At 43.5% G+C, this 22,348-nt stretch overlaps 1 protein-coding gene across 1 annotated transcript; it reads left to right on the top strand.

The window, feature by feature from the left end:
* The first annotated feature begins 18,862 nt into the window (after positions 1–18,862).
* Positions 18,863–21,540, top strand: LOC147895983 (pentatricopeptide repeat-containing protein At2g27610-like). Its single transcript, XM_087382193.1, has 3 exons — positions 18,863–18,920; positions 19,008–21,134; positions 21,432–21,540. Exons 2-3 carry the CDS (start codon positions 19,285–19,287, stop codon positions 21,538–21,540), a joined length of 1,959 nt encoding a protein of 652 aa, XP_087238319.1. The 5' UTR covers positions 18,863–18,920; positions 19,008–19,284.
* The last annotated feature ends 808 nt before the right edge of the window (positions 21,541–22,348 follow it).

Genomic DNA, 22,348 nt, shown 5'->3' with positions numbered 1-22,348 from the left:
TCATTGACAACTGCAATAGGCGTTTGCCAGCTAAAAGAGAGCCGGGAGGCTTGAGATTCGCAAATGGTGCGTAATGCTTCCGAAAATAAAAAAAAACCGCAACAATTGAGAAAAAGAATTAACAAGTTGCAAGAACAACAAACTCATCATGGATTGCACTTCTCCTGCAGGACTCCTCAAAGAGATCCTTGTCGAGCTTGACATTGAGTTCGATGAGACTGATAGGATGATGGAAAGTTTGGAGGGGCAAAAGCTACTAGACACGAAGATGAAATGGATCACAGCGTATGCGTGCGAGCTGCTGCATTACGGGTACAACGTATCCTTGGAGTTGCTGAGGGACACGATGTGCAATCAAGCAACGGCTATACTCGAACAATTCATGGAACAATTTGGAGGGACGCACTACGCGACGTACCCGGTGACGACAATGGAGAAGCTTACGTATATTTTCAATAGGGACTTATACGAGGAGCGCTTCGGTACTGGAAACGATCCTTTCACGCCAACAGAGAAAAACCAGGGCAAGTAAATAAATGCATTCTATTATGGACCTCAAACGAAAAAAAAAAGACCGAAAACATCGATGACTAACGTAATTGTCATCGTTTACGCAGGTACGACATTGAAAGACGCGAGCCTCGAGATGAAGGAGGAGCCTCCACTGAAGCGCCCGCGCAAGGGAATCGTGCGAGCCTCGTCGTCTACTGCATCACGTGCAAGCCCAACAACAAAAAATACATAGGGAGCACGACGGACCTGCCGCGGAGGATCAAACAGCACAATAAAAAACCACCAGCGAAAATGAAAGAGGACTTGCAGCGTTACAAGCCCTTCAAAGAAATTTCGAAATCAAAGTTTTGGAAACAACAGACACTGTAGACAAAGCACGAACTTTAGAGCAGTACTACATAAGGAGCCACAACACAGTAGGTCCATTAGGTTACAACACGCTCGACATCCGGCTAGAGTGTGAAAGTACTATTTCCTAAAGCGTAGGAACATAATTTGACCCAAAATATAAACATTTCTGCCTTCGAAAAAAGGGATCCAATGAAGTTGCAAATGGTGCTCCAACTTTTGTCGTACATGCAATGCAGCTTTGGGTTTGGATTATTCCTATCACAGTTGCATGCTTCTGTCTCAATTTGGTTTTTATTTGTTATTTATACATTTCTGAAATACATCTCCCCGTCATTCGCTCAAAGTGGAATGACAATAGATTTGCTTACAGTGCAAACAATAGAAATTTGTCTTGCTCCGAAAAAAAGAAAAACTACATTTTACTGTCGACGTGAACAACATCAAATGCTCATCAAATGCAAGCAGGACTGGATGATAGCGAAATCTCTACAAAAGATTGCATGCAATCGAACATCAATCTTCCGCATCATTTCTGACAACGTGACTCATGTGAACCTCAAAGATAGCAAAAGAGAGAAGTATTCATCAAGACCCCAGCTGGCCAAGCACTCTAGTTGTTACACTTGGAGTAAGGAAGACCAGGGATGTTTTGAGAGCACCTGGAAGTGAGCCCATTTGGCACAAGTCTACCAGAGCTAGGTATCCTGTGGATAGGCTGAAATATGATGGATTTATAACCATTCACTATGCCTATATGGTCAAAGTGATACAAGAACCAGAACCCACTTCTTTTGAGCAAGCCATGGAAAAGAAAAATGGGAGAAAGCCATGGATGAAGAAATGGATGCCTTGGAAGCAAATGCTACATGGGAATTGGTGCCTTTGCCTAAAGACAAGAATGCAATTGGCTGTAAGTGGGTTTATAAGGCAAAGCACAATGCAGATGGTTCTGTGGACAGATACAAGGCAAGATTAGTTGTCAAGGGGTATGCACAGACATATGGCATTGATTGTGAAGAAACATTCAGTCCGGTTGCAAGGATGGCAACTGTAAGAGCATTCATTGCTATGGCTGCATCAAAGGGATGGTCTTTACATCAAATGGATGTAAAGAATACTTTCTTGCATGGTGATTTGCAAGAAGAGGTCTATATGGAGCAGCCACCAGGTTATGTGCATGCTGTTCATCCTGAGTTTGTTTGCAGGTTTAAGAAAGCCTTGTATGGCTTGAAGCAAGCACCCAAAGCATGGTCTGAATAGATAGGATAGTATCTTGTCACTATTGTCTTTCAGATTTCCACGGCAGATTTCTCACTTTATGTGAGAAAAACAGAGAAAGGTATTATGCCGCTTGTCATTTATGTTGATGATTTGATCATCACAGGTGATAGTGATAAAGATATCCTTCATGTGAAAATGCTATTGAACCAGAAGTTTGAGATGAAGGATTTGGGAGAGCTGCGTTATTTCTTAGGCATTGAGGTGATAAGATCACCAAGTGGGATACGGCTCTTACAGAGGCAGTATGGATTGGACATGCTATCCAAATATGGGATGACAGGCTGTAAACCTATTTCATTTCCTTTGGAGCAGAATGTGAAGCTGAGCGTAGATGCAGGTGAGCTTCTGGAAGACCCTACTATGTACAAACGCATAGTAGGAAGTTTGAAAGCCAGATTTGAGCTACGTTGTTGGATTGGTAAGTCAGTTTATGCAGGCTCCAAGGAAACTGCATTTGGATGCGGCTAGATGCATACTTAGGTATGTGAAGTCCACATTGCAGTATGGACTATTTTATGAGACTGGGGTTCAGATACAGTTGCATGGATACACTGATGCTGATTGGGCTGGTAGTATTTCTGATAGACGATCTACCAGTGGATATGTGTTCTCTTTTGGGAGTGCTGCAGTCACTTGGAGCAGCAAGAAATAGCCTACAGTTGCCTTGTCAAGCATAGAGGCTGAGTACAAGGGTGCAACAATGGCTGCATGTGAGGTAGCTTGGTTGCATAAGCTAGCTGCGCAACTTCAGAGACCTGCTTGTTGGTGTGCAAGAATTGGGATTGAGCTCGAGGGGGAGTGTTGAGATATCGAGCTCCACTCGTGATATGCCAGGGTGACCGTTGTGCATTTATGTCACCGACTTGTTAGCTACATATGCGATTGGTACACTGCCCATGAATAATAGCTGGATGATAGCTATCCTTATGTACTCTAGTTCGTGGCTCAGTTAGTATGCCACCTTAGTTAGCTGAGTTTGGTTTGAGACCCACATATAGGGTTCTTCTATTTCTTTGTACTAGAGTTCTTTTGGCTTTCACAACTAAGAAGAGGAAAAGTGTTTTCAGCCTCCACCTTTGTGTGTATTCCCCCATTGGTATGTGAGAAAGCCGCAAGTGAGACTCCTTCCTTCTCTCCCACTATCTTCACAGCTTCTGCCTTCTTGGGGTGAGGCTTGACACCCTCGGATGAGACAATATGTCCCAGTAACCTCGCTTGAGTGGCTCCAATGGTGCATTTCTCAGGGTTGAGACTGCCATTTGCATCATTGACCCTTTGGAAGGCCAACTTAACCTTCATGATGTGCTCCTTACATGACGAGAATATACAAAAATCATCTAAAAACACCTCCAAGAAATCCCCCAAATAAGGATCAAACACCATCTGCATAAATCTTTGAAAGGTAGCAAGAGCATTGGTGAGGCCAAATGGCATTACTTTGAATGCAAATGTCCCCCAAGGTGTGGCAAATGTGGTTTTAAGCACATCTTCTTTGGCAATTCTGATTTGATAAAACTCGGAGTAACCATCACAAAAAGTATACATCTCATGACCACTTACCTTTTCAAGAATGAGGTCTTGAAAGAGAAGAGGATGATGGTCCCTCTTGGTGGCTGCATTGAGTTTCTTATAGTCGATGCAGACTCGCCACTTGTTGTTTTTCTTTAGGGTGACTACCACTGGTGAAACCCATTCAGTATTGTGAACCGGAATAATAAACCCAGCTTCTACAAGTTTTTGCAACTCTGAGCACAAAGCATCGGTCTATAGGGGCCCTAATCTCCGATACTTCTAAGCCACAGGCTTTGCATCAAGCTTTAGCTCTATCTTGTGCTCTACGGCATTCACATGGCGAAGGTGGTGGTAGCTAGTTGTGAAAAGGTTAGGGAAATCTTTGAACATTTCTAGGAATTCGTCTTTCTCACTTGGAGTGAGGTTTGGGGAAAGCATAGATTCAAGCTGTTGAGGACTAGCTGTTACCTTTTCCACAGGTGGCAGGGTTGGAGACACCCCCATCATGTAAACTTCCTCATCTGCGAGCTCCTCCCCCCCGTCTGATCCTTCCATTGATTTAGACACCGAGGATGAGAGAGTATCACTATCTTGCTCCTCTTCTTCTTCTGGTTCCATGGCACCTGGTTGCATCGGGATCTTCTCCTTAGAAGCACCAAAAGACATGTGTCCTGTCTTCCAATAGCTGACTGCATCACTCTTTCTCAACCATGGTCTCCCGAGTATGGCTGAGTAACTCCTGCCTGTATCCTCGATGTCCACTACATAGAAATTGACAGTGGTGGTCAACCCATTGACAGTGATGGGCAAATCCTCAATGACTCCCAGGGTGGCAAGTCATCAACCATCTGCTACCTTGATTCGAGTGGAGGAACGCCTTGTGCATTTCAAATTCAATTTCTTCATGATTCGGGGCACCATGATATTACATGTAGCTCCCCCATCAACACACACATTTTTGACACAACAATTATCTATGATGACATCTACTGTATGTGGGTGCCGATCAATTTCTTCAGAGATAGAAGAGACCTCTCGTACCTTTCCCTTTTTCTTGCTCCTCCTTGTTGAGAACCCTTGCTACAGCTCACGTCTCACCTTAGAGCTTAATGCTATTAGTTGAGGAAGCGTGATGCTCAAACAACGATGAGCAAGGTGAGCAAGGTCTTGAATGACCGAATAGTCTTCTTGCCCCGAGCCGATGGGAAAATCCAAGGGCGACCAACCACTTACTCCTGCAAGATCTTTTAGTCTTCTCTATTGGTGGGTCTGCCATCTCAGCATCTGAGGGCTCTGAGAAGGACACCTTCTTCCTGGGGTGGCCCGGTCCATGGTTTGGAGAGGGGTCTGAGGTGGTACGACTTCTTTTCCCAAGGTCAAGGATCTCTACGTCAGAATCCTCAGTGCTTGATTCACTTAGAAGATTCACCCTTGGAATATTGGGATATTCCGTGTGATAATGACCCTTCTAGTGGCACTCGTAGCACACAACATTGGCACGTTCTCTTGGAGGGTGATTGGATTGATTTATGATGCCCACCATCTCAAGATGAAGATCATTTAGGGCCTTGGCTAGGTCATTGACTCCGGGTTCCTTAGTAGGAGGGGCCGGGGGAGTAGGAAGGAGGGAGGCTCATGGGCGAGGCTAGCAAAATCTTCTAGGTGGAGGTTGAGGATATACTCCTTGTTGAGGGTAAGCATCTAAGGGAGGACCATACATTTGAGGTGGAGGCGGTGGATACACCCCTGATGAGGGGTGGGGGTATGCCCCTAAGTTAGACCCCCCAGATTGTTGTTGCAAGAATTGAGGGGGTTGCGGAGGGACAATCGTCTTCTTTGAAGCGGGGTCAGACTGAACTTTATCAAACTTTTGAGCAATCTCATTTGCTAGCACCATAGTTTCTAGATTCTCCCATTTAAGCTAGAGGCGGAATTCGTCACTTGCTCCTACTACAAGGTAGCCCAGCACATGCTGAGTCATTCCAACTTGAAATCCATCATTGTCTACCTATGTGGCAATTAAACGGTCTAGGAGCACGGTCGCTCCATCCACATATCGACACGTTGTCTCATCTTCTGACTACTTCAAGTTTGCCACCTACAGGTACACATTCTCCAGCTCCTCTTCTTTGCCGAAATACTCAATCATCACTGTTGTTAACGTTGGCTAGCTTTGGCGAACATCGTTGGCCTGCTTCTCATACCACACTTGAGCCAAACCCTCTAGAAATGTGGGAAGAACCAACAACCATCTATCTTTAGTAAGAAAGTTGAGAGAAACACAACGGCGCTTGAAGGCCACAAGATACTCATTTGGATTTTCTTCAACCCGTCCACAGAACACGGGAATGCCAGCCATGCTTGAAAAATGGAAAAGAGAGAGTCGAAATGAGGCTTATCTATTGGCAAACAATGGAAAGAGGTAGCTTGAACTGAAAATCAAGTGAAGATACATCCACAAAGCACACATAGGCAGGATAGGGTGTGACTAGTGTATTGTGAAATACTACACAGGAAGAATTTTTAGCATAGAATAGCTCATAGACAATCTTAAAAGGACCAACCCTCATGATATCGCATCCATCTTTACAAGTGAGGGTTAGAGACACGACGCTGCATGAGGTTGTTCATCAAGGCAAACAAGAATGCCATGACAAATGTCAACAGTTGGAGAGCTTGCACATCACCTTCAACTTCTTCCAGTTCCTGTAATCACCATGCTATTTCTTCAAGGGGTGTGCAGTCTGGCATCCTTCTTTTGAGCAATGTCCTTGAGGACCTTTATGATGATCTTCCGAAGTCGGTAAACTCATATCAAATATGCCCAACACTTAGTTTCATGATGACCACAACCTTTGCACTCAGGGGGGTCACTATGTATAAACCCTCTATATCACGTGCGTTCAAGGCCTATATTTAAAGTCCCTTATCTGTAAAAAATTTCATTAATAAAATGTACCCCTTTTCTATACAAATCTGTAAATTTTTTCCAAAACTATTTTAAATAGTCCCTTATGTATATTTATTTCTGTAAATTTTAGAAATAAAAAAAATCCTTCTGTTGAACTCACGTGATAGGGTTACATCTGATGAGTGACCCCCCCGAGCCTTTGCATTCCTTACAAATGATCACCCTCATTCATGGCTTGTGGCTTTGTTGGGGCAATGCTTCCACTCGCTTCATGCATGATTGAAGTACAAGCTTCATGTGCTAAGAAATCAGCAACTAGATTTTGAGCTCAAGGGATATGCTGAATTTTTACCTCTTCAAATTGGTTGCAAAATTCCAATGCTTGTTGATGTCGTGGAACCAAGCCTTTGCTCCACACCTTCCACCTTCCACTAACTTGTTCACACACTAGTTGAGAATCTTCTTGCACCTCAAGTTGTTTGACGTGATGTTCTTGTGCCTTTTGTAGCCCAAAAATTAGTGCCAAGTACTCAGCTTGGTTGCAAGTACTTGCAGGTGCAGACTTGCTATAACAATACTCCTTACCACCCGATGAAGTGAGCTTCACACCCATGCCAGCAGCCTTGGTCGAGGGTTTGTAAGCTCCATCAAATTGAAGGATCCAAGATGTCATCACACCAAGACTGAAATCCGGACATCCCAAGTTCCTCGGTAGTCCAAGATAGGTAGAAGGAGAGGGTGGGGAGAATTCAATACTTAAGCCAAACATTCAGCACTAAATAAACTTGCAAACCTTTGTTGATAGTTTATCTTTAGACCAAAAAGAATTACAACTTGAAGCTCAAAATTAGGCACAAAGGGTTGATTAGGTACAAAGGGATTCCTTGGTTGAATCATTACCAACCATAGCCGAGCCCTAGAAACCTTTGTAGTGAGATTGAGAATAAACCATTCAAGATGAGCTTATCCACAGGAATTAACAAGCAGATGCGCCAAATCTCCCCCCAAGCTTAGGGAGCATCCCACCCTTTAAAGAAGGACACCCTTTTAATTATGTCCGAAGCAGCAAGTAGCTCAATCACCGCACAATGAGTAGAATTAAAATCAAAGTCCTTGCAGCGTATCACTAGTTCTTCACCTTGAATCATCCACGGTGTATCATCCCACCCATCGTCTCCTTGAGCAATGCACTGTACAATCAGTTGTTGAAGATCAACATGAAGATCAAGAAAGAGATCTCACCCATTGGTAGTCATAAGGCATGGAGGACCAGGCACCAAATCCTTAAACTCGTCGAGAAGTGACATAAATATCCACCTCCTTGTGTAGCATGCCGTGAAGTGAACTTGACAAAGTTCAGAATCTTCAATCTAGTAGGAGATATGAGTAGAGCACATGAAGTGAAGTACTTTTTCTTTTTACATGTGAAAACTCCCTACTGTTAGAGAGTTACAGTTCATGGGATTTCAATATATAAGCAATATCAGTACATTTTTATCACTTCTTATCTGTTGGCCCAATGATGTCTCCCTTTTGTGAAGGGGGAGGTCTTGGGTTCAAATCCCACTCTTTAATAAAAAGAGAGGAGAGGAGAAGGAGAAGAGAAAGAGAAAGAGAAGAAGAGGAGAGAGGGGGGCGCGGGATCTGTTATAGTTTTGCAGAAGCCCAAAAAAACTATCCACGACCAGAAGACACAGGAGCCTAGAAAACTATTGCGATTTGACCGTGATGCGCACTGGTGTACATAGTAGATGCACGAATGCACGCACAGGAACTCAGAGGGAGCACAGATGTTTTGTAGAAGCAGGGAGGTTTTGCAGCCGTAGAGACAGGGAAGGCACACAGTTTGGAGGTGCAAAAGTAGAGAACTACACACGGAAGAGGCCGCAAAGCCGCACCCAATCGTAGGAGTAACAGATTTTACACCACTAGCCATGGAGATTTCGATCCCAGTAGCCACACCATTTCTATTAGCCGAAAAAGAAATCAAGACAAGAGGCTAGAGGATAGGTATGGCGACGCTCAAGGGCCATAGAGGAATAGGGAACGTGAGGGGAGGAGCATTAACATGGGTGGGGAAAAGGGATTAAGAGGGGAGGGAAAGAAGAGGGAGACTATGGCACAAGGGGAGAGGGAGAGGGGAAAGAGGAGTATGTACATGGGTGGAGGAGGAATGTAGAGATGGAGACATCAAGGGAAGAGGGTCATGCTTTATTTGAAAGAAAGGATGAGGGGGAAATATCAAAGTATTAGCTAGGTGGCTTTACAAGAATGAGCGTGTCCCATCAAAGAATAGCCCCCTCCTTTTATAGCCAAGAGAGAGGGTCTCTCCCAATAAATGCATCCTCCCACATGCATGGTGTGTGTGGAAGAGTCTCCCGTGTGGGCTAGGCAGGTACGCACTCTCAATTGTGTGCGATAATGCTTGGCCACATTTTTCCACATATATCAACTCTCATATCCCAAGTCTATGATACTCCCTTGGTCTCTTCCCAATTTTATAATATGTTTAAACATCTAGGAGGACAAGTGGAGGGTTGGCACAAGGAATCTTGCCACCTCATCCTACTTTCCCCATTATTTAACTTTCACTCTTGGACCTTCTATACCTCCCCCACATGGGCCTATCCTATATGGAGGGAATAACCCAATATAATATCCATCTCCACCTATTTTATATTACTTCTCCCATGGACTTTGAGCCATATCTCACTAAATACAGGCATGGGGTCACCTAGGTGGAGGGGTGGCACATGGAGGAGCCATTGCACCTTAACATTTTATAATATTACTTCCATGGATTATGTACAACACACCTTATGGGTCCTCTTACATGGAAGGGTGGCACATGGTCATGCCCTGCCACCTCAACCCTGGGCCCTATGCACTCCATATTTTATTATACTATTGCCACACATACAAGCACATACTCATATTTATGCCTTTTTACTTTGGTTAAATTTATCCATAACACTACCTCTAAATCCAAATTTTCAAAGATCACCAAAAGGTTTACTTTTAAAAGAAAAGTTTGATGGGATATCTTAAGGTGTATGCCCCAGGCACACCTTGGTTTCTATGTGTGTGTGCTAGAGGCACAATTAGGTGCCCATAAGCACTGTTAGGTGGTGGTAGAAGCCACATAGGATGATTGAGAGAATCTAGGAGCTGATTGAGGAGATGATTGTGGAGCTCAGAGGTCATCAGTGATGTCAGTGATCATGTAAGAGGTGCCTACTTATGGACCTCACCTTTCTTCATTCCATAAGCAAGAATTCTCAGTTTGTGTTCACTCGATACTTTCCTTTCAGTTCACCAACATGGTATCAGAGCCCTTTGATCCTCCTTGAGCCCATTTGTGCCACATCATCATCTTCTTCTCCATCTTCTTCTTCTTCATCTTCACCATTTCTTCCCTTTCTTCCCAAATCTTGCTAGAGCTTGTTCTCCCTCATTTCTCTCCCATTCTCCAAGCCCTTCCTGCTGGAGATACCTCTCGAATGGACAAACCTTCACCTACAAGGAATTGAAGAAAAGATGTCGCTGCTGGTCGCCATTCCCTAAATAGCACATTTTTTTGTCATTTTTCTGTTGCAGAATACTCCCTGCCTGCTGCACCATTGCTCGAGCCCTCTTAGGAGTAGATGGGCGACCTCAAGAGAACATTTTGAGTCACTTTGCAGCCCATTTGGTCTAGTAACGAAGGAGAAAATGTCAAAACACAAGTTCAGCCTTTAGCAACTCCCTCGGGCAACACAGCGCACCATTTCACCCAACCTTTGTGCTCGATCTTCTCCTCAATGAGAGCTTTCTTTTGCTCTAGAAAGCCCCTTGAGTGCTTCACTATGTTGCTCCAATTTCGTTCTCCAGCCTCAAACTGCTCAATTTGGAGATAACTGTGATTTCTCTTTCCGCTTGCAACTATCTCTAGAGGTTTCATGATAGAAAGTTCTGAAATTATATCAGTTATCTTTTTTCTTTAGGATGTTTGATCATTGGATGTGATCTAGAGCACATTTGAGTTGCACCTTTGGAGCACCTTCCTGCAGTTTAACAGTTTTACAAGCATATGCATAAAAAAATTGTGGTCAAAGGTCAACATTTCTTCAAAGATTTGACTGTCAAAGCTGCATTTATTATTGCTTGTGAGAGTGCTCTCAATGGAAGCAAGAAGGGAAGAGGGAGAGAGAGAAACAGAGAGCCACACAAGTTTTGGTGGGTGCAGAACCACCCTAATCTTCTTTTTCATTCATTTATATATGTGTTTGAGTATTGTACATAAGTGGGGTAAAGGCACAGTGACCTTTAACCCCCACAACCTCCCACTTAAAGGACAATGTGCCTTTAAGGGAGAACAGCCAATGAGCATACTATCCAATGCCCATCAATACATGACAATACTCAAACTGCTGACTAGGTAGACTCTTCGTCAGCATATCTGCAAGGTTATCATCTGTATGAACCTTGACAAGCTCTGTGCGCTTGTCCTCAAGTACCTCCCTGATGAAATGGTACTTGACCTCAATGTGTTTGGTCTTTGCATGAAAGACCAGATTCTGTGCTAGCTGAATAGCACTCATGGAATCACTATGCAATGTCGGTACACCTGTATGAATCCCCAAATCTCCCACTAGCCAATCAAGCCATATAGCCTCCTTGCAACCCTCTGTGGCTGCAACATACTCAGCCTCTATGGTAGACAAAGCAATGCACTTCTGTGCGTGAGACATCCACGACACTGCACCACCTGCAAAGGTGAACACATAACCAGAAGTGGATCTCCTACTATCCACATGCCCTGCATAGTCTGAATCTGTGTACCCAAGTACACGCATGTCTCCTTTACCAAAGTAGATGCACATCTCCTTGGTACCCTTCATGTACCTCATGATGCACTTAACTACCTCCCAATGCCTCTTTCCTAGATTAGCCATATACCGGCTATCTCCCAAGCATACAACTGCATCAAACATGCAATCCACAGGCTCCCCAACAGCTCCCAGATGAGCTAGAGACAATGGCAAAGAACTATGCCAAGATTGAACCTGCAAGTTCCAAGAATGGCTATGGTGCCAAAATAAGACCCAAATCTGCCGAGAGGAAACCTCGATGTGAGGTTATATGTAGCACAATTGCAATTTATTTATTTTTTTGAGGAAGCCTGGCGTCGACGAAATTGCAATCGGAGGACTGTGCAAACTGCAACAAGCAAAATTGACACTCTTTTTCTCCAAAACTGGTAACGTGACCAGATTTAGCCCTTTCACCAAGAGAAGAGCCCTTTTCCACATTGTAGAAGCTCCCTTTAGCTTCTCCTTCTCTCTACAGTAAAAGCAGCAGCCTACAATAAAAACTACATAGCCACCAACGACCGTATCTCCGAGCTCCTGCGCAGTAGCAGCACATCAACAAATATAGTGCTCACGAGCCAAGTTGCCTCTAAGCTCCGAAGCTCTGTCGTCCAACCAGCAACACCCATGGATGGGTTCTACAGGTTGCTAGAGCACTAGAGCGCGCTGGAAGATAACCCAAAGTGATTCTTGTAGCTGCATTGTAGAGTAAATAGATTTGGATGATGTCTACCCAAAATCTCCCCGTGAATGAGAGAATCAAGCTCTCCAAAGCTCCCGGTAGATCTGTAGAAGCAGTGCCCGTTCTCCTCTCACCAAGCTCCTCGTAGATCGAACACCGTGGGCTCTGATACCAGTTGAGAGTGCTCTCAATGGAAGCAAGAACGGAAGAGGGAGAGAGAGAAACAGAGAGCCACACAAGTTTTGGTGGGTGCAGTGTAAGAAAATAGTACGCAGCGGAAGATAACAACAAAACGCAAGTACACGATGGAAAGCTGGAGAGAATACAAAAAATTCTGATATACCAAACTGCTGATACAACTGATGGTTGGCTGTCCACCCGTGCGCTCTACAGACAGAGCTTCGATGGTGATCTAGACAGATGCTGGACGGAGGACTATGAGCGTGAAGAACTGGTGATCTGATGATAGGGGGTGGCCACTTATATAGTGTAAGTGGTTGACGGTCGGCCCTGTAATAGGCAGTCGGCCTAATAGACAGTCGGCCTGGAAGACCACCGACCCTTCAGAAAACATGCCGTCGGGCAGATGAAGGATCGCGCATAGGTCATACCGTCGGGCCTGGGGCTACCGGCAGCCCCCGGACCCTGCCGCTGGGGGCTTTGCCCCCAGACCCCCACCGGGGGCCTGCGCCCCTCGGACCCCCTGCTATCGGGGGGGCTATCGCCCCCCCGAACCCCCCCTTTGTGCAGACGGGTATCTACTCTTGGCTCCTAAGCCGTCTCATAACCATCTGGTCTACTCTAAGACCCCTTCCAGTGTCTAAACTAGGGATCCCTCCCAATATCTGATACCCATCATGGCTTCTCCTCATATGGGGGCCTTACAACATTGGGTACACAGAATATTGGTGGGTTACATGAGAGGTGGACATTTGAGCTAACTCTAACATGCAGAACCACCCTAATCTTCTTTTTCATTCATTTATATATGTGTTTGAGTATTGTACACTCGGGGGGTCACTCATGATATGTAACCCTATCACGTGAGTTCAACAGAAGGATATTTTTTATTTCTAAAATTTATAGAAATAAATATACATAAGGGACTATTTAAAATAGTTTTGGGAAAATTTTACAGATTTGTATAGAAAAGGGGTACATTTTATTAATGAAAAATTTACAGATAAGGGATTTTAGAAATAGGCCTTGAACGCACGTGGTATAGAGGGTTTATACATAGTGACCCCCTCGAGATTGTACATAACTAGGGTAAAGGCACAGTGCATCCGATGCCCATCAGCACTTTACAATGTGCAAAGTCCATAGAGGATAAGCTGCTAGCAGACATCAGGTTTGCAGGATAGAAAATGACAAGATGTAGATGCCTGTCAACCATGCCAGATCTCACTGGGAGAGTGAACTCTCACCACCACGTGCTCCTGTGCTAAGTCCATAGCACCCGAACTATCACTGTGCAAAGAAAATGTCTCTGTACCACCTGTGACCATAAGCACATGACCTACAATAGACCTCTGTTGGTCTACCCACTCTGCATCACTTGCATGCTGCTCCTGGAAGCATAAGGACCTGATGTCCACAACCGCTTCCCTACTGCCAAAATCTGCCATAATCATGCTACCAACTCCCACTGCAACGGAAGCAAGAACCGAAAGTGTAGCCCCAATGGCAAACATGTGAGAACCAAGTCTCAACACAGTCATGGATGCATGAAGTACTATGGCTGCCATATCAACCATAACTTGCTGCTCAATCGATCTATGATCGTCAAACTTGTTGTGTTTCAAGTATGGAGCCAATACAGGCAATGGAATACTCAGTAACTTCCCCCTCTCCATACTAAAACAACCAAGTATCTGACAAACATCATCAAGACCATGCAGCTCCCACTGCAAAGCATCCCTGTCCATAAGAACCATATGGCAACTAACCTCAGAAGGATAGCACACTACCTTTAAGTGGGAGGTTGTTGGGGCAAAGGGCAGCGTGCCCACCCACTTGTACAGTGCCCATGTATACTCATATATATATGATAGAGGAATAAGTTGGAGTAGCTTTTGCTCCACCACTTTTGGTGTCTCCTTATCCCTTTGTGTGTGCTCTCCTCTCCCACAGCTTGACTGTATCATATCAGTTTAACAGAGATCTACCCTCTCATGGCTGCCATATTGAATATGGATAAGTTCAATGGTAAAGGCTTTCACACATGGCAGATGAAGGTTAAGTTTGCATTGATGAGGGAAAACCTCTTGGGGCTTCTCAAACCGGCTTCAACTTCTTCTCAACAGCCTCCAATGCTAGAGAATCCTCAGCTCCGACACGCTCGGCAAGAGATCCTACTAGAGTGGAGAAAGCCTATGGCATCATTGCTCTTGCCTTAGGAGATGACTATATTCATCACATCTCTGACTTAGAGTCTCCTTCAGAAGCTTGGTAGAAGCTTGACATTAATTTTGGTGCTAGCTCTCACATCTCAAAAGTGTCACTTAAGATTGCTTTCTTTGAATTGAAGATGGTTAGTGGCACTCCTTTGGCTGCCCATGTCAATCATATGCGGAGTCTCATGACTCAACTTGCTTCTATCAACTCTCCAATCACTATAGATGATGCAGTGGCAGTGTTGCTCAAGAGTATGCATGAAGATTATGATCATGTTGTTACCAATTTGAAAAATCTTCCTAATTCTAATCTTGAAGGTCTTATTTCTGCTCTTCAAGAAGAAGAAAGGCACATGGAACTCCGGAGAGGCAATGACACAGCCTATGCCATAAAAATCTAGAAGGGCAAGTTTTCACCTTGCAAACATTGTGGGAAGACTAATCACCTCTCAAAAGACTGCTTCAAGATCAATCCATGCAAACACTATGGCAAAAACAATCACCATGAAAAGTTTTGTAGAGCCAAAAAGGAAGCAACTACAAAGTCAAAAACTGCCAATCTACTTTCAGTTGATGTGCCTCCACAAGATGAGGCATCCTATGAAGATTATGCTTTTTGAATCATCTCCATATATGCTCCAGATCTCTCTTTTTTATGTTGAGTCAAGGTACTTAGCTTGGATAGTCCTCCAAAATGAATGACATAAACTATTGTGTTCTTTGTAAACACCTCTGGTCACCATATCATGTAGCCCATGTGTATGTGTTTTGCTCCATGGTACCTCCTGCAAACATTGTGTGCATGTACATGCACAGGAGATAACCATTGGAAGGTCTTTTGTATCCCTTTTATTTACTTCACACCCTTGGGAACCCCTTGCTAGCATGGGAACCTAGCCATAGATTTATCCTTGACCACCATGAGATGGCATGAGAAACTATGAGACTAGATGTATCCTTGACATAGCCTAAGGCATTCCCTTGAGGGGGGGTATGATGGGATATCCCAAGGTGTATGCCCCAGGCACACCTTGGCTTCTATGTGTGTGTGCTAGAGGCATAGTTAGGTGCCCATAAGCACTGCTAGGTGGTGGTAGAAGCCACATAGGATGATTGAGAGAATCTAGGAGCTAATTGAGGAGATGATTGTCAGTGATGTTAGTGATCATGTAAGAGGTGCCTACTTAAGGACCTCACCTTTCTTCATTCCATAAGCAAGAATTCTCAGTTTGTGTTCACTCCATGCTTTCCTTTCAGTTCACCAACAAAGTTCACCTCCCTTGAACGCCTCAAAAAGCTCCCAAAAAATCACATGCTCTTTGGTGGAGTTGGTTCTCTAGAAGACCTAGAGATTATGCTAGTGTCTTCAAGTGCACATGCAAGTGTGTGTTAATGGAGGGATGTGCTTAGATGACACAATGTGTAATGGTAAGTGTGTGCTAGCCACCATGGCACTATCTACAATAGAGGCTGAGTACATATTCCTTGCATAGTGTGCATTTGAAGAAATATGGCTTCGGAGGCCCTTGGAGGATCTTGGTGCAATATAAGATGGTGCTACCATGATACAACCAGAGTGCCACTGCATTGGCAAAGAATTTAAAAGATCATAGTGGAAGAAGGAATTGTTCAGCCAGTTGATTGTTTCTCTGAGGACTAGGTAGCAGATTTGTTCACAAAAGCCTTACCTCATGAGAAGTGTGAGAAGTTCAAATCTTTCCTATGTCTTTGTGATATAGAGACCATACAATGCCAGGGGAGTTTGAAGTATATGGGTCATTGGGCTGGTTATCATCCATGTACATATGGTGTTACATATGTCATATATGTTGTATATGTGGATAGATGGATAGGAGGATAGAGGACTCTAGAAGGGATCCTAAGGCCCCATGTGAATAGTCCTTATGGACTTACGACAACCCACTTAGGGTTTAGTATATGTTGTATCATGTTTATCTTTTTGGTTATGATAGAGTGCATTTTGTATAGCCGACTGTGTTTGATCTCTGTCATCCTCTTTGTGGTGTGCGCTAAGTGTAGGACTGTCTGTCGTCTTTAACAATCAAAAGAGCAGCCCCTTTAGGGGAGACGCTACTTTTGTAAGTTTTTAAAGTGCCCGCCATTCATGCAAAGAAAGGTAACTTGGCTTTGAAGAGGAGAGGAAGAGGAAGGCATCAAAACCCTACAACTTAGATCCTTTCCCAGTAGTAAAGAATTCAATTTTGAATTACTTTTTCAGGTTTTCTAACTACCTACCATTCATGCAAAGGGAACTTTGCTTTGAAGAGCAAGAAGCATTAAAACCCTACAACTTCGATCCTTTCCCAGTAGTAGGAAAGAATTCAATTGTGTGACATGCTTTCTCACATACAAAACATGAATTTGGCAAGTATTTATAAGCAAGTGGTTGGATTCTTGGATGAAGAGAGGACTTGGAATAAATCAAAATATTTTGTAGGGGCTCCTCAGCCAGGTAAGAACACACACTTGGGGTGAGCTCATCTAAGTTGATGAATCGCTCCTTATCACACAAATTGCCTTGATGGAGCAGTATGGAGCTCCTGTAAGCACAAAAGGGAGAGACGAAGGGAGAACGAATGAGGTTAAAGACCATGCTACATTGGAAGCAAATAAGAAATAGCAAGAATAAGAGAAGTAACCATGACTGATAGGAAGGGCATAGGAGGCTCAACAAGTAGATTTTGAGGTGCAGTGTGTTGTGGAAAAAATGGAACTTGTCTTATCAGAGTCTTACGCCACTTCAATGGCCTACCTTGGGAAGGGCTGTAATGATGCATGCCTAGATGTGCAAGTTAAAGAAGGCAAGGCATCTTCAAGCTCATAGGACAAACTCAACACTGTAGCAACATAATAGTACTCCATGTAGCATTAGACACTGAATTTCTTTTAGAGCTTAGTCAAAAAATACTCATCTATATCGTAATCTCTCGCCACATGAATATATATTTGCAAAGTTTCTAATGCTATTTCCTAAGCAATCATGATGTAAGTCTTATGCCACTTTAATGACCTACCTTGGGAGGGGCTGTAATGATGCATGCCTAGATGTGCAAGTTAAAGAAGGCAAGGCATCTTCAGGCTCCTAGGACAAACTCAACACTATAGCAACATAATCGTACTTCATGTAGTATTGGACACTGAATTTCTTCTAGAGCTTAGTCAGAAAATGCACATCTATATTGTAATCTCTTGCCACATGAATATATATTTGCAAAGTTTCTATTGCTATTTCCGAAGCAATCATGATCTAACATTAAAAGATTATCACAACATAGCTGTTTGGCTTACAAAAAGACATTATCAAAATATCTTGAGGGTCGGTTGCATGAATTTGTTGTGAGGCACATCACATGGTGGAACCCCTATGAAAAAGAGATTGTGCTTTTGTACCAAACTCTCCCTTGAATTGCAAAGACACTAAATAGGTTTTCATGCCCCTCACATAGTTCAATTTGGTCAATCCATACAAACCGCTATCAAGAACCCACAACTGGAAACCCATAGCCTTTAGTAACCTTTGCATACCACCACACATTTTTTTTCTTTGTTTTTCATTTTTATTAATAAGTGCGAAGAGCGCCCCCATACGGTGTCACCAAGATGGAGCCGTAAGTTGCCCTTGTGGCTTGAACTCAAGACTGCACACCCACCCACATATTTTTGTTGCTTTGTTTAAACAATGTTGGCCATACCACCCCACATTGCCTTTGGCACCAATTGTATTTTTGGACTCTGACGTGCAATTGTTAGATTTTGGGTCTCTTAGGAATGGGATGGAATTTCAATGCATGGCAGGGTTGCGATGTGGTATTGCAATCCTATCATGCATTGAACTTCCATTCCATTCCTAGGAGAGACCCAAAATTTGTCAATTGCACATTAGAGTCCAAAATATAATTAGTGCCAGATGTTCTTCCTTGCTAACCCTTGCCGTCACCATTACTCCTTCTTCCCTCTTTTTCCCTTTCTCAATATTAGGTGATTCTTTAAAGCAAGTCGTTTTATGTGTTCTCTCTCTCTCTCTCTCTCTCTCTCTCTCTCTCTTAACCGCATTACGATGAGCCTCCATATCTATCCGATCATGTGCTCGTAACTCTAATTAGGTCGAGCCAATTGCCAGCACGTAGCAGCACGCTTAAGGGATTCGGGTTTTTTTTTGTCGTCGACACACTCACCCACGAGTGGTCCTATCGAGGAGCACCCGCCCTAGACGAGTGAGGAGAGGGTTGAGAGCTGAGGTCAAATCTAATCCCTTAAAGCGTGTTGTTGGGGGTGTGGTGAGTGGTTAGTAAGGGATTGCAATCTATCTCTTTCTCTCACTAATTATCTGTTTCTTTTAAGGAAGCCGTTTTACATGTTCTCTCTGTTTCTCTGGGTCTTTTGTCTCTCTGTCTTCTCTCTCTGTAGGTCTTCTCTCTCTGGGTCTTCTCTGTCTTTGCCTCTCTCACATCCCGCTTCGCCTCACTTGTGTTTTCCAATGACTGTGGCAGAGGTGACAACAGCGGCTTCGACAAAGATGGCCGTGCTTTGGGTGAAATTTCCAATAGACCCTCCTCCATGGCAGCCTCAGACACCTTTCAGTGACGGCTTGCACTTACAATTCTTTCAAGCTTCATCCCTGGATCGAAGAGTTTCAGTATACGACTCCGCAATATGTCTGATGCGAAGTAGCGTTCCTTGTAAAATCGCCCTCCTTAGCAATGGGTAACAGTGGCTGGATTTATTTCAGTTTTCCGGGATCTGAGGGTATTTTCTAAGTCAGACGATATGGATCAGCAAGGGATTCATCTATCGAAGAACATGATCTGCCGTCTTTTGTTGAAATGTACTATCAACAAAGACGCGGTCGCTGGGAGAAAGCTTCATTCTCTCATGATCCGCTATGGGATCGATTCAGAGAATGCTTATGGGAGCCAGCTTATACGCATGTATGCCTCGTGTGGAAGCTTGTTGGAAGCAGATCAAGTATTTTGCAAGGTCTCAACGCCTAGCATATCGACATGGAGTGCGATTATATCAGCTCATGCCAAGCTTGGAGAAGGAAAGAGGGCACTAGAATTGTACTGTGCAATGCAACAGGATGGCATTAAACCAAATAATTGTATTTTCTTGTGTGTACTAAAAGCATGTAGCAGCATAGGTGCCATAGGGGCAGTTCAGGCCATAGAGCTTCTGAATCAGCAAGGGATCCCCGTGTCGAACAACCTTGTACACAGTCTTTTGCAGGGTTGCACTAGACGTAAAGACCTTGCTGCTAGTCGGCGACTGTTCTCCCTTATCATTAGCAATGGACTGGATTCCATTGCCCTTTTGGCTGACCAACTCATTCGCCTTTTTGCTCATTGTGGAAGCTTGCTGGAAGCAAACCAAGCATTTGGCAAGATTCCAAACCCAAGCGTGCATACATGGAATGCAATTATTTCAGCTCATGCCAATCTTGGAGGAAGCGAGCAAGCTCTTGATTTGTACGGCAAAATGCAGCAGCAAGGCGTGAAGCCAAATAAATTTATATTCACATGCATCCTAAAAGCATGTAGCTGCATAGGTGCCTTAAGGCAGGGCAGGTTGATACAGTGCCAAATCGTCATAAACGGAGTTGAACCTGATGTAGAGATTGGAAACGCACTTGTTGACATGTATGCCAAATGTGGAGACCTTGAGGGGGCATACAAAGTGTTTGAGAAATTGCCGAATAAAGATGTGGTATCGTGGGGTTCAATAATAGTTGGGTTTTCTCAACATGGGGATGACCTTGGCATGCTGCAACTTTTTGAAGATATGAAAGAGGAAGGCGCTATGCCTAATAGGGTCATATATTTGTGCATCTTGAAAGCATGCGGCAGCATGGGAGCATTGGGACAGGGCAGACTGATACATGGCTGGATTACCAAGAGTAGGCTCCACTCAGATGCACTTGTTGGGAGCATGCTTATTGATATGTATGCAAAATGCGGAAGCTTCGAGGATGTGCAGAAAGTCTTTTATGGATTGCCAATTCAAAACGTGGTATCATGGGGTGCAATGATTGGCGGATATGCTCAGCATGGAAATTATCTGGTCGCTGCACAATGCCTTCAGGACATGTGGGAACAAGGTCTAAGGGCAGATGATGTGATATATACCAGCGTTCTCACTGCTTGTAGTCATGCTGGCCTGCTTGAGGAAGGTTTTTGGCATTTCAAAGCTATGACAGACATTGGAATTATGCCAGGTACAAAGCATTACAACTGCTTGGTGGATCTCCTTGGGAGGTTAGGTTATTTAAAGGAGGCTGAAGCTTTAGTCCAGACAATGCCAGTCTCTGCAGATGTTATTAGCTGGAAGTCCCTGCTCACGAGCTGTAGAACTTATGGTGACATTGAGCTAGGCCGACGATGCTTTGGTGAAGTTCTCCAATCAGATCCACATGATGCTTCTGGTTATGTTCTCATGTCAGGCATCTATGCTGATATTCACAGGTGGGAGGAAATTGACAAAATCGGAGAACTGAGAAAATGTGCAGATGCAACAAAGAAGCCTGGCAAGGCTTGGATCGACATCGAGAAAGGGGTGGACGAATTCATAGTCGGAGGCACAAGCCATGTGCAAAGTGGTAAGATTTGTGCCAAGTGGAAGAGGTTGAATAGGATTTTGAAGGAAAGGGGTCACATGGCACAGATTTGAACTCCTAGAGAAGACAAGAAACACATGTTTTCCAGATATTGAAGAAGCTTAGGCATAGCTGTTAAATGCACCTGCGTTGGTGCAAGCGAACGAACTGTCAATTTATTAAAGAGAAAACTATTTTATTCAGAGTCCTTGAGGTTGAACGCTTTTTTGGAATAATCAATACAGCTAAGTGCATCAAGTATTCTTGTGTTGTGAAAGTTATTTACAAGTAAAAGTGCATCAAGTATTCTTGTGTTGTGGAAGAGGTTGAATAGGATTTTGAAGGAAAGGGGTCACATGGCACAGTTGGACTTGGTATTTGAACTCCTAGAGAAGACAAGAAACACATGTTTTCCAGATATTGAAGAAGCTTAGGCATAGCTGTTAAATGCACCTGCGTTGGTGCAAGCGAACGATCTGTCAATTTATTAAAGAGAAAACTATTTTATTCAGAGTCCTTGAGGTTGAACGCTTTTTTGGAATAATCAATACAGCTAAGTGCATCAAGTATTCTTGTGTTGTGAAAGTTATTTACAAGTAAAATTATGCTTTTGTAGTTATCGCACAATTTTGAAACGGTGCTGAATTCAGTAGCAAGCATATGTTAATTTGACTTTTGAGGTTTCACTTTTTTCTTATATAGCTTGTCTTTAGAAACCCAGTATAGCTGCTTATGCTTGAGCACTGATGACGACATACGTGTTGCTTTGCATGCTAAATATGTCTTCCTATTGTTTTTCAAAAAAGTTTTTGTTACCTATTTTTTCTTCTCTTTCGTTTTCTCTTTTATTTTGTGTAGATTTTTGGACTTTAGAACAACAAAAAATCTAAATTTTCATGATTGGATATATTCTAGCCTTACAAAGGTATATTGTTCTTATATGCTTGCTATATAGTTTTGCTTCCAGCTCTTAATCGTTTCCCCTATAGAAATTTAAGGATTGGGTGATGGAGAAGGGATCTTAAATCTATCTCTCTCTCTCTCTCTCTCTCTCTGGATCAAGATATGGAATGTAGAAGATTCTAGCATTGGAAGAAACATTTACAGAATTGAGTTTTTTTATAATGAGAACATGAGGGCAGTGAGACCGGCTTCATAAAGACCTCAATTTGGAACAGCAAAGGATACATAGGAGGAAGAGGGATCATAGGAAGCGCATGTTGCATCAAAGAAGGATGGGAA

The sequence above is a fragment of the Dipteris shenzhenensis genome, chromosome 12, assembly GCF_047967505.1.
Source record: "Dipteris shenzhenensis isolate YYH24624 ecotype China chromosome 12, Dip_SZ_1.0, whole genome shotgun sequence".
In the NCBI taxonomy this organism is placed as follows: Eukaryota; Viridiplantae; Streptophyta; class Polypodiopsida; order Gleicheniales; family Dipteridaceae; genus Dipteris; species Dipteris shenzhenensis.
This window is presented reverse-complemented; position numbering and strand designations above follow the sequence as displayed.